At 41.0% G+C, this 12,021-nt stretch overlaps 1 protein-coding gene and 1 long non-coding RNA gene across 6 annotated transcripts in view; one reads left to right on the forward strand and one right to left on the reverse strand.

Annotated features, from left to right (window-relative positions):
- The window catches only part of MORC1 (MORC family CW-type zinc finger 1), a 50,050-nt gene that overhangs the window by 9,166 nt on the left and 28,863 nt on the right, over nt 1–12,021 (reverse strand). For 4 of the 5 annotated variants that reach the window (XM_081859655.1, XM_081859652.1, XM_081859654.1 and 1 more), the window contains 7 exons: nt 10,144–10,272; nt 9,303–9,408; nt 8,387–8,519; nt 7,683–7,748; nt 4,624–4,848; nt 3,668–3,760; nt 1,040–1,106 (listed from right to left, as the gene is read on the reverse strand). In XM_081859655.1, coding sequence (XP_081715781.1) covers nt 1,040–1,106; nt 3,668–3,760; nt 4,624–4,848; nt 7,683–7,748; nt 8,387–8,519; nt 9,303–9,408; nt 10,144–10,272 — 819 coding nt within the window. The remainder of the gene's footprint in view (nt 1–1,039; nt 1,107–3,667; nt 3,761–4,623; nt 4,849–7,682; nt 7,749–8,386; nt 8,520–9,302; nt 9,409–10,143; nt 10,273–12,021) is intronic. The other variant, XM_081859653.1, reaches the window with a different exon arrangement.
- Nucleotides 1–12,021, forward strand: part of LOC309340810 — a 54,009-nt gene that overhangs the window by 2,973 nt on the left and 39,015 nt on the right. The window lies entirely within an intron of this gene.

Here is a 12,021-nt window from a genome sequence, read left to right on the forward strand (position 1 = left end):
GTTTTTTGGGCCTTTTTATAAACTTCTTCATCTCTAAATAGGGTGTCATTCATCCTCCACCTAAAAGAACCAGTTGTTATTTGTTTCATCTCCATCCTAACAGCATTATGGTCGGAGCAAGTTTTGGGGCAGATTTCCACTTTCTTTATCTTCGGTGCCATCCCTCTAGTTATCCATATTTGGTCAATTCGAGTCCATGTCATCTTGGCTTCAGAAAAGAAGGTTCCCTCTCTTCCCAAAGGATTCTTTGTTCTCCAGATATCCACCAAGTCCATATTGTCAGTCATTTCAAAGAAGGTTTTAGGTAGTCTACCATCATTGGTGACTACCTGTTTTTGTGCTTTGTCCATATTTGTAGATACCACTCCATTCATATCTCCCATCAAAATTAAATTGTAATCCAAATGTTCAAGTAAAGTCTCATGCAACTTCTTAAAAAATTCAGATTTTCCCTCGTTCGGCGCATAAATTCCAACTACCAAAATTTTTTCTCCTTGATATTGAATTTAAACTGCCAGTGCTTGGCTAAATGTTAATGGGGCTGGAGTTCATTCAAGTATGAGTTGGTTCATGAGCTGGGTTTCCAGTAATTTCAAATCCGGATAGAAATGAACATGTAGGTCAAGTCTGACAAACATGATTGGATTTTTCTAGAAGTCATGTAATACAATTTTGCAGTCCTTGCAAGCACATTCTGAACAACTGACTGTCAACAATAAGGGCACATTGGTGTAACACTGGTGTAGTGCAGAAATCTCTAGGTGACTGTGCAGACACAAAACCAGTGACATTTTCAGCCTGCGTCAAAGATCTTTTCACAGTGCCTGGCACCACAAACCCAAATACCTCTTCTGACCTTGGCCACATACCAATGGCAGCAACCATGACGCTATTCCCTTACCATCTGTGGTTATGAGTCCTTAAGCACAGCAGTCTTTAATTCACCTTTAAAGCATTATGTAAGTGGAGATACTGGCTATGACGTATTTTAGAAACATGAAAACAGATATCCCACTGACAAAAATATGACTGATTTTACCTTTGTACAGGAAAATAACGTCTTCATCTTCTGGTGTAACTTCGGTGTCACTGTCAGATATTATAATCTGCAATGTAACATTTTGATTATGAAGAGGTCTTTTCTCAAAATATTTAGAAATACATGGATCTTTGGCATTGGGAACCCCATTGGAATTTTAATTTCAACTTGGTAGCTAACCTTGTAGTAATCTCTGTCTCCTTTTTAACCAGTACTTTACTGATTCTGCTGTAGAACTTCATTTGCATCTGACTATAAGAACATAAGAAGAGGCTGCTAGATCAGCCCAACATAATAATTACAAGAAAAGAGATTATTCTGCACATTTCCACCTGCTTAAAATAATTCTTGTTGTGGTGTTCAGTACATTGTTCCTAGCTAACTTCCATCTGTCTGCACCCTACCCAGTAACTTTCAGGATCTTTTCCTGGGATGCAATATCAGTTGCTAAAGCAACTGCAGTTTGACCAGGAGCAAAGCTTACTCCACAAGACTGTGTATGGAGGTCCTGAGCTGCCCAAATGACAAGATTCCCCCTCTCAGCCTCGCTGATGTGGTCCAAAGGAAAGCAGGGCATATGTTTGGCACCAGCTTGGCTGCAGGAGTGGTTGGAAGGAGACATACAAAGCGCCATCCAACCATCCTGGGGACTCCAGACCTGACTAGGGTGTACCCCTTAGCCTTTTCTTCTCCCAAAGACATCCTGCAAGGCAGCAGAGGTTTAGGATCAGAGTTCTCCTACCTTCCTAGGTTAATGAACCCCATCTTCTCCTTAATTCCCTCTGCAGCATGTGCAGAAACCACTTTCTTGACCATTCAACCCGCCATGGGTCTTGTCAACTCAAACCACTGGAGCCTGTCTTCGCATGCAGAGGAAGTCCCTAATTCAATGAGGGCTTAAAACCCATCGGCTGCCCTTGCTGGGTTTAGCCGACCAATCAAAGCCTTTTCCTGGCACGTGGCCTCTGTCACATGACAGCTTCTGGGAGCCACAGGTGAGAGCTGATTGCATGGTGGGGACCAAAGGTACACCAGCTACCCCAGAGGGAGCACAACGTGTCCCCCATCAGAGGTACTACCCCTCCTCTAACACCCCTATACATACACCCCTAATTTGATATGGATCGATTAATAATTATTCTTGTAGGGAGAGCTCTTCACTTAAATATCAAATAATATTTCCTGAGTCAGATCGTGTACAAAAATCAACAAAAGATTTTCCATCATATCTACATTTCAAGTTCTCTCTTTGGGGAGCCCAGCAAAATTGGCTTCAACCTTTTGTTTCTGCCCTTTATAGGGCCCTCAATGGCATAAATAATCTTAAGTAATTTAAAGATGTTTGTTTTGCATTGTTTTCTGGAAGCCATTGCCTTAATTTTCTGATGTTTCTCATTATGCTACTTGCCAGCACCGCAGCCTCCCAAAGTAATTGTAAACATAAGACTTGACATATGTTAAGTGTAATCTCACTTGCTGGCATTCTTTTTGTTTTGGGTCGACCACCTGCTATTTACAATAAGTGGCAGGAACATAATTAACTCAGGATAGCAAACTCTTTTAAATGTGTGCTAATTATACCTGCATAATACAGTTTGTCGACTGCTTTTTTCTTTGTCAGAGGAAGTAGTACATATTTCTAGACAAACCAAACAGTTGAGCAGATGAGCCACAAGTAATTAAAGCAAGGAGTATTTCAAAGGAGAGGCTTAGAGTGCTCAAAGCAGCCAGCTGAGTATTAGGGACTTTTAAGTAATTCAGTCGCCATCTATGCTACGTTTTCTGCAATGAAAATTGCTTTTTGGTGCCAGTATCAGAAAAACAGGCAAGGGCATTTTTTTAAAAGGAAATGTTTCACTCTTGCCACCTGTTCAATATATATGTTTTAGAAGCAGCCATCAGCTAAGAGATGTAGGTAATGTGGATTTCAAAGTAAGGCAGTCTCAAGCTACATGTAACCAAGTTGTTTCTTTAACCCTAGGTGTGCCCCAATCAAGAGCAAAAGTTCCCCCTGCTCCCTCCAACACTTTTCTTTCAGGCCAGCCCAGCTTCTGATATTGGAACCAGACTGTGAGAGGCAAGGCATGGCAGAAGAAGGGTTGAGCACTGTGGATACCTATTCTATCCTCTTTATACAGTGCTACCTCGGGTTACATATGCTTCAGGTTACAGACTCCGCGAACCCAGAAATAGTTCTTCAGATTCAGAACTTTGCTTCAGGATGAGAACAGAAATCATGCTCTGGCGGCACGGCAGCAGCAGGAGGCCCCATTAGCTAAAGTGGTGCTTCAGGTTAAGAACAGTTTCAGGTTAAGTACGGACCTCTGGAACGAATTAAGTACTTAACCCGAGGTACCACTGTATTCATAGTATGAGGCAAGCTTCAAAATTATCTTGCCCAACAATTATCTTGCTCTGGCGGTGTGGCAGCAGCAGGAGGCCCCATTAGCTAAAGTGATGCTTCAGGTTAAGAACAGTTTTAGGTTAAGTACAGATCTCCAGAACGAATTAAGTACTTAACCCGAGGTACCACTGTACATGACTGAAAGCATGCACCTTCCTCCACGTGTAGCCTAAACCTCAGAATCCAGTCTGATTTGCACAAGGAAGTAACCAATGGGCTCTTACGCAAATGATTTCTTGCTTGCTATCCACTTCAGTTTTGCTGAACTCAAGCTTTTCATTACATGGCTTTTCATCTTCTGTTTCAATAGGTGACACCTGCATTAGAACGAGAACAATTAGGGCAATTAATTAGAGCTCAACAACAACAACATAAGTGTTTGCTACATAAATAAAAGAAACCGCCTTTCCCAAGATAGCTTACTAATTTAAACAGTGCTGCAGCGCCATGATTAACAATGACTGTGACAGAGTCTATTGCCACGTTAGCTGGATGGCTGTAAGCGGAATGTGACCTCTGACACAGAATCAAGCTACCTGCCCATTAATGTAATGATGATCAGCAATAATAATAATAATAATAATAATAATAATAATAATAATGTTGCACAAATATCTGGAAAATAGTCTGAATGCGCTAGTAAAAAGAAAAAGAGCTGGTTCACACATACAGGTGCACCACCTGATTTCTCTACACCTGATTAATGTACACCTGATGACTGGAAGCTGAATGTGTGAACTGATGCCACTGAAAAGCATGGCACATGAAGGATGGGAGAGGACTCGTGGCACTGTTTGACATGTCATGGCCATTCACACACACAACTGACCACTGGATGGTCACAGTAATCTAGACATGAATGTGTGTATGTGTCAACTAGCCCAATGGCTTGATCAGAATACCAAACAACCCCCTCCTAACACCCTGCCTCCTCTTTTCTCTGAAGTTGAAAATCTGTTCTCTAATCTCTATATTCTGTTATATTCTTTCTGTGACTCTTGACTGCATTAAAAAAACAACACCCCAGCCCAATTTTACCCCATGTGGATGTGCCTGTTCATTTAAGCAACATATTAATAGGGGGAAATGAATCATTCAAGGGAGAATAAGAATTATGAAGCACATCGAATATTGTGAGGCCTACTGATTGTTTTCAACACATGTTGCCATATGCCTGTACCTCTGATATATCATGATCCTTCTCCTCCTCCTCCTCCGCTGAAAGGGAACATTTTTCTTCCTGACAAGGATGCTGTCTCCTTTGAGGGCAAGTCATTTGCTTTGCAGGTGGCTCCTTTTGATGGCTCAAGTGCTGTGTGCGTCTTTTATTTGTACTACTCTTAATCAAACGTCTGCAGGCTGGATGTGGATCTTTATGAAAAGCTTTTCTCTCGCACAGCATCTTCTGGGCATTTGAAAGAGAAACTGGCATCACTTTTTCAAGCTTGGATAGAATTGTTCCATTGGTTAGATTCATGAGAGAATAGAAACTATTACTTGATTGAGGACAAATCTAAAGACTACTGATGTTACTGATCCTAAAGATCAGATTATTTGCCAAATTATTTTGTTGAGTCGCCTTTCATAGCAGTTCATATTGGGTGAGTAACTGTTGTTTTACAAGGCCGGAAGAACAGATCATGAACTTTAGAGTCTAGATATACAGTGACGAAGAATATATGAGCATACATTACTGTCTTTTTCTCCATCCTTTTTTCCTTCCATCTCTCCCCTAAAGGCCACATAACACACCAGAAGCCAGGAAATAGAAGTATTAACAAATGGGGTCCTACAACAAATTGTTGCAGTGCATCCCTGGTGTTATCTAAACCCATGACTGAAAGGGTTAAATGCATCAATATAAGCATCAAAGGCAGGAGTCTTTGCTCTTACTTGGGTCTTATTTCATGTCCATTTCTTTCTTTCTTTAATTTTTGAACATTTGTAGAACCAATCTGCATGGAAGTCAATGGACCATGAAACTTCCACATGCATTTGACCCGGGAAGAGATTTGAAGGCACAATTTGGGTAAATTGACCTTTCCGCAGTCTGAGAGGTATGCCGATTTTTGAATGGGAATCCAAACAGCTGGCCTACATGATTAACTGCATTGCAAGGCTGTTGTAAGCTACTCATTCCCAGCACAGGTCTCCAACCTTCCCTACAGCTACACCAGAGGCTTGCTGTAAAATCTTGCTGAGACCTTCCCTCTTGTGGGAATTGTATTCCAACAGCATCTGGAGGGCCTGAGTTGACATCTGGTAGCAAAAGGCCTTTGACTGCTGGGTGAGCAGTGTTCCTCGAGCCATGGGTGTTATGTACTGAAGTTCTCACCCTGGGCCAGCAGGGGGATACTGTAGATAGTTTTCACTCAGGTCCACATATGCAAATAAGGGATCGAAAGTGATTATCAGTGATTGGATAGTTGCAGAAAATGGTTACTGTTGCGTTCTAATGGAGCCCTATATAAGCAAGCTGGCTGAACCCTTCAGTAAAGTTCTGTTCTGGCCTGTGAATAAACAAGAGCTGTTTGAAGAATCTCTGTGTCGTCTGATATGTTCACCCACAACTTAACAATGGGCCTCTTGATGGGCCCAATGCCATCTCCAATATTGTGGGGCTGGGTCCAGGCAGCCAAGGTTGCAACTCATGGGCAGATGACATGCATTCAGGAGGCTGCCCCACCACAAACATGCCACCAATGCACGAAGACTCTCCTACCCCATGTGATTATAGTCGTGTGAAGCTGAATACCTGAACTGTGCTGGTGTAAATACTAGAACCCACCACGTTAGTACAGAGGTTGCTCTGTATCCTGAGGTTGATTGAATTGAAATATTTCAAGAGCACTGGGTTGGGGAAGGTTGACCCATAGCAATTCTCATGTTCCTGCTTGTTAGGTATAAAAGAACGTTTCTTGAATAAGAAGACCTCCGAGTGCAGAAAAAACAACAACCCATTGGATCTAACCTAATGAGTGCTACACAAATTCTTAATAACAATAGTCAAGGAGGACAGTCAAGGAGGAGGAGGTAACAGTGGCAATGGTGAGGTGGTCTCAGGATTTTGGCCATTCAATAACCATGGCCCAATGGGAAAATTTATGGAAGATCAACTGGAAATTCACAAATTGTTACACGATTAGAGAGAACTTTCAAAAAATGCAACATCGATGGTATCTAACACCATGGAAACTCTCAAAAATGTATAAAAATGTGTCAAGCAATTGTTGGAGATGCGGAGACTCAGGAACATTCTACCATATGTGGTGGACATGTAGGAAAATACAGGTATTCTGGGAGAGTATACACGCAGAACTGCAAAAAATTCTAAAGATCTCATTCAATAAAAAACCAGAGGCCTACCTCCTGGGAATAACAGATTTGGATATTCCACAAAAGAGGAAGGGTATCTTTTTATATGCGACGGCGGCAGCAAGAGTTTTGATCGCAGCAAAATGGAAGAGTAATGAAATCCCCTCTATACAAGATTGGATCCAAAAGCTGACAGAATATGCCGAATTAGATGGTTTATCAGAAAAAATAAAGAATAAATCCAAACAGGAATTTGTTTCTAAATGGGAGGTTTTCAAAGAATATCTGAAAAACAAATATAGTAGTTTAAATTCTGTTGCAGCATTCGAGGAACTTCAGTAATAGTTGCTAGGTAGAGAGAAGAAATTAGATTTATTGAGAATAAGTTTAATTATGAAAAAAAATGTGTATTGGCAATAAGTAATTTGAACTTGAAATATGGAATAGACGGGAAGTTGGGTCTTTAGTATTAAGACCAATAGATGTTTTATTGTTTGTCAAGAAAATTACGCGTCTATGGTTATTTTTGTAATTTGTGTGTAATTTGATACTTGTGGGGGGGTTTTGTGTGTGTGTGTTTTCTTGTTTTTTCTTGTTGTATAAATAAATATTTTTAAAAAAAAAAAAAAAAGAATTGAAATATTTCAAGAGCACTGGGTTGGGGAAGGTTGACCCATAGCAATTCTCATGTTCCTGCTTGTTAGGTATAAAAGAACGTTTCTTGAATAAGAAGACCTCCGAGTGCAGAAAAAACAACAACCCATTGGATCTAACCTAATGAGTGCTACACAAATTCTTAATAACAATAGCATGCCAAAATAAATGGTTTACTGCCCAATCACAGCCATGTCTCTTAAGATGGCAGTTCCACTGATCTTAGTGGTACTTATTCACAAGCTTAGGGCTGCAATCCAAGTGACTCACATCCTTATGAGTTTTGCTGTCAGCTGTAGGCTGGACAATTGTATGGGGTTGTATCAAGTGAAGTTTCTGTAAGGTAAGAACAGAGGAATTGACAAGCAGGCATTTTAATCTATTCATAATTCTTATAAACAGAAGCAATGATCTTATAAATATAAATGCAACTGTGTTCTTTGAACAGACTTAAGACTTGGGACTGCAGAAAATACTTTTCTGGAAATATTTCTCAAAATTATTTAAAAAAATTTAGGGGAATACAGAGAGACCCAAAAGAGCTCCACAGCTGCTGCTGCTGCTGCTACTATTATATTATATATAATTTCCAGTGTAAAAGTGGGGTGGGGGAGAGAGGAGAAAATTATTAGAATTTTGGACCTCAGACACATAATCATTTCTTAAGTTTTTGTGCCTAGAATCCCCCCCCCAATGTCTCTTTACGTTTGACTATTCAAAATTTCATCTAACCCTAAGTGCACTCAATAAAAAGGGGAAACCCTAAATTCCAATTATCCAATTCCACAATGAAACATATATAATGACAGGCAACTCCCTGTTTGCATGGGGGTTGCGTTCTGACAAACTGTGTGCGTAAGCCCACTCTGCCCCCATTCTGCCCCCTTCCAGGGCTGAAAATGGTGCACGCAACATACGCCATTGTGGAGTTACTTGTGTATGGACGTTTGTACAAATCTCAGGAAGCAGCTCACCTGTTCCAGATTTTCCAGCCTCCATTTACGTTGCCGAATGGCATCTACGACGAGCTTTTGTTTGTCATTCTTTGACTGAGTTGGGTTGAAGGTGCCCAAAGGGACGCGGGGCAAACATTCTGGTACACCACACCTAGTAAGTAATATTGACTTTCAATAGAAAGAAACGCCTGCGCCATCTCTCTAAATGGCACAGGCAAGGACGGGCACATAGCTCAGTGGCCCAGCATCTGCCTTGCATACAGGAGGTCTCAGGTTCAACAGAGAGAGCAGCTACTGGGGGGAAAGTATGTCTTCTCCCTTGAGTTCTTTGGAGAAAAGTTGGGATATACATTTAAGAACAGATAAATTGAATTACACTTCCAATGTCATATTTTAATAAACAGAAGTGGACATGTGTCTTAGAGGTGTCTTGGAGAAAGTTATTTCCAAGATACATGCTAAAGTTGGTATGAATATAAAATACTTGCCAGTGTTACATCTTTTTTCATATCATGTTATGCATTTTTGCACGTGTGTGTAAATATATAAATTTTGTTCTGGATTTCCTGCACTTAGGAGATTGTTGGGCAAGATGATTTTGAAGCTTGCCTCATACTATGAATACAGTGGTACCCCAGGTTAAATACTTAATTTGTTCCGGAGGTCCGTTCTTAACCTAAAACTGTTCTTAACCTGAAGCACCGCTTTAGCTAATGGAGCCTCCCGCTGCCGCCGCGCCGCCAGAACACGATTTCTGTTCTCATCCTGAAGCAAAGTTCTTAACCTGAGGCAATATTTCTGGGTTAGCGGAGTCTGTAACCTGAAGCGTATGTAACCTGAAGCGTATGTAACCCAAGGTATCACTGTAGTAAGAAAAGAGAGATCTCTGCTGACTAGATAAGACTGTAGGTTCAAGCCAAATGTAAAAGCTTACTTATTTTCGTGAGGGTTAGGATTCTGTCTGCAGTTCCAGGTGCCGTGATGCCCTCCATGTTTTATACTGGTGTCATATGACAGGAGTCTCCATTTGAGGCAAATATCTAATGAATGAAATTAACAGATTTAAATCCAAATTAATGGTTACAATCATTAATGGCACAATTGATTTAATATGGTACTGTGGTTGATTGCCTGCATTTTTGCTCTTTAATTCTCAACCCCCTGACAACTTTGGTCACAAATGAGATAGAAACTATTTGAGCAATGGCATTTTCTCTTGAAAGAAATGTTTCTTTGACAAACAGGTAGCTGACACAAGATCCTCAGTGCAAGTCCTAAAACAGTCCACCCTAGTCTTTTTGAGCTTATTCTATTTGTGCATCTCTCCTACATCTCGCCCCAAAATGACAACCTCATGCAGAGAAAAATTTAAAAACAGGTGTATGTGTAGATTTATGTGTGTGTTCTTTTTTAAACCACAGAAACAAAAAGCTCGCAACATGCCTAGAGTTTTCTTTATCCCACACAGAGGCCTACAAAGCCACTCAAGTTATATGCCAGCAGCCTTTATAACAAAACATGAAGGAGACCTGTTACATTAGCTGCCCCACAGTGTGCTTTTAACGACAGCAAAAAGTGAAACAAAGGAGTTGTTTATAAGAGGATCCTTTCAAAGAAGAAGAAAGTGAAAAACACAGCAGTGCACGGCATCTGTGAAGAGGAATGCTTGAGCAAACATATTTGAAGTCAAAGAACAAAGAACTCTCTTTTTCACCCCGCTGAGTTCTACCTTCCCCCTGCCTTGTCTTCCTATTTGTCCAAATGTAGAAACTCACCACACTGAACAATGTCAGGGATTTCCACAGCCCGCCTTCTCTTGTACTGGATGCTCTCTGAAGGTTTAGCAGACCAGTTGTTACTCAGATACCCAAAATCACTCCAGAACAAGGCTTCTTCTTTTTGACCTTGGGAGACAAATCGTTGCAATGTTCTGTTGAAGTGTGTATGTACACGAAAGCTCATACCAGTAACAAACTTAGTTGGTCTCTAAGGTGCTACTGGAAGGAATCTTTTTTTATTATTATCTTTGTCAGCAGCGAGACAAACACTGATAAGCACTGCAACATAGCATGGGTATAGGCTGGATGATCATGATTGCTCTATAGAAGGCTGCCTTATTTACTTCAATGTAGGGCATTGATGGCTACATCCAGAAGAGAACTGCTGGCTGGCCAGCGCTCAGCCATCTCTGGTCCGCAGACAGTGAGGCACTTTCCCTAAGAATAGAAGTATAACCTAAAGAAATGGGACTCAGTAGCGGGAAAGCCCTGTGGAAGAAAGGAAGATCAACAAGCTTTCCTGGCACACGGTTATGAAAGACAGCGAGGTTCAGGTGAATTTTGTGATTGGCGCTTAGGGCTTAACTCAGGAGTAGCCAATGTGGAAACCCCCTCCCTATGTTGTGGGACTACAACTCCCATCATCCCTCGCCACTGACTGCGCTGGCTAATGGAAGTTGTAGTCCTTGTTTACAACCACTGGTTTAACAAGACAGTAATCACACTGCAAGCGTGGCATATATTTTTATTTAATTAATTACAGGCCTAGGGTTAATATTCACTGGGAACACAGGGCATGGGAAGGATTAACCCTACATCTGCCATGTTTGCAATGAAAAGACACACACACTGCAGTTAGGCGTGGGGTGGGAGGAGAATCCTAACTGATGCTAACTGATCTCTTTCCTGCAGCTAACTGCCGTGTGAATAGGAGGGGGAAGGGTTGAATATCATTACAATTCCCTTAAGAGGAAACAGGTAAATATCTCCACCCCACCTTTATGAGCATTGCTTCTCCACGCCAGTAATAAAAATGATTAAACATGTGACATGATTGCAAGTGGCACAATTAGCATTAGCCTTTAATTTATCATAGTCCTACACACTTTGTGACCCACTAATCTGAATTTCATCTACCAGAGGCTTCACGTCTTCTGTTTTGGCTGCCTGCCTAAGGCTGCACAACTACCTGTGCATTTTTCTTATATATAAAAGCAAGAGCACACACAGGGAGGGGGAGAGAGACTATAATTGCTACTGGCACTCAGCTATTGGAGAGAGTGCATCTGATCTTTTGTAGTTAAGCAAGGAAAAGTATCCAAACTATTTGGAAGGCAAAGTCAAAGACAGGGAAGGGGGAAAAAGAAGCAGCTTTGGTACATTATTTAAAACATTCAGAATTCACATAAATATTAATGATTAAAACCAGATTTTTAAATGGGCATCAGAGCAATGGCATTCAGATTCCAAAATGAGGGTTATCAAAAGCATTTGCATATGCACACAGATCTGATTTTGCAAAAAGAATGCACAAACGTGTTTGCCTGTTCTTCTAGCCTCTCTGCTAGGTGAACAGCAATTGCTTGTCAGATTTTATTAGCGAGAAATATCTTGCAGTTTCCCATCTCCTTTCTATTCACCCCTTGCTGCCATGCCTTGTTTCTTCTGTTTGGAGAGACTCATTAGCAGTACTCAAGCCAGGCCTGGCCCCAAGATGTTTTGGTTCTCTTGCCATTATATTAAAATTGTTATCCCTCCACTGGGATCCTAAAATGGCTGCATTCCTCTCCATTATATCCTGAACTTCCTGCATCTCCTGGTCTGTTCTGAATTTAATACTTAAACATTCTGAACTACCCAGGACTAGCTGTTGAC

Source organism: Podarcis erhardii, assembly GCF_964252035.2.
Source record: "Podarcis erhardii genome assembly, chromosome: 4".
Classification (NCBI taxonomy): Eukaryota; Metazoa; Chordata; class Lepidosauria; order Squamata; family Lacertidae; genus Podarcis; species Podarcis erhardii.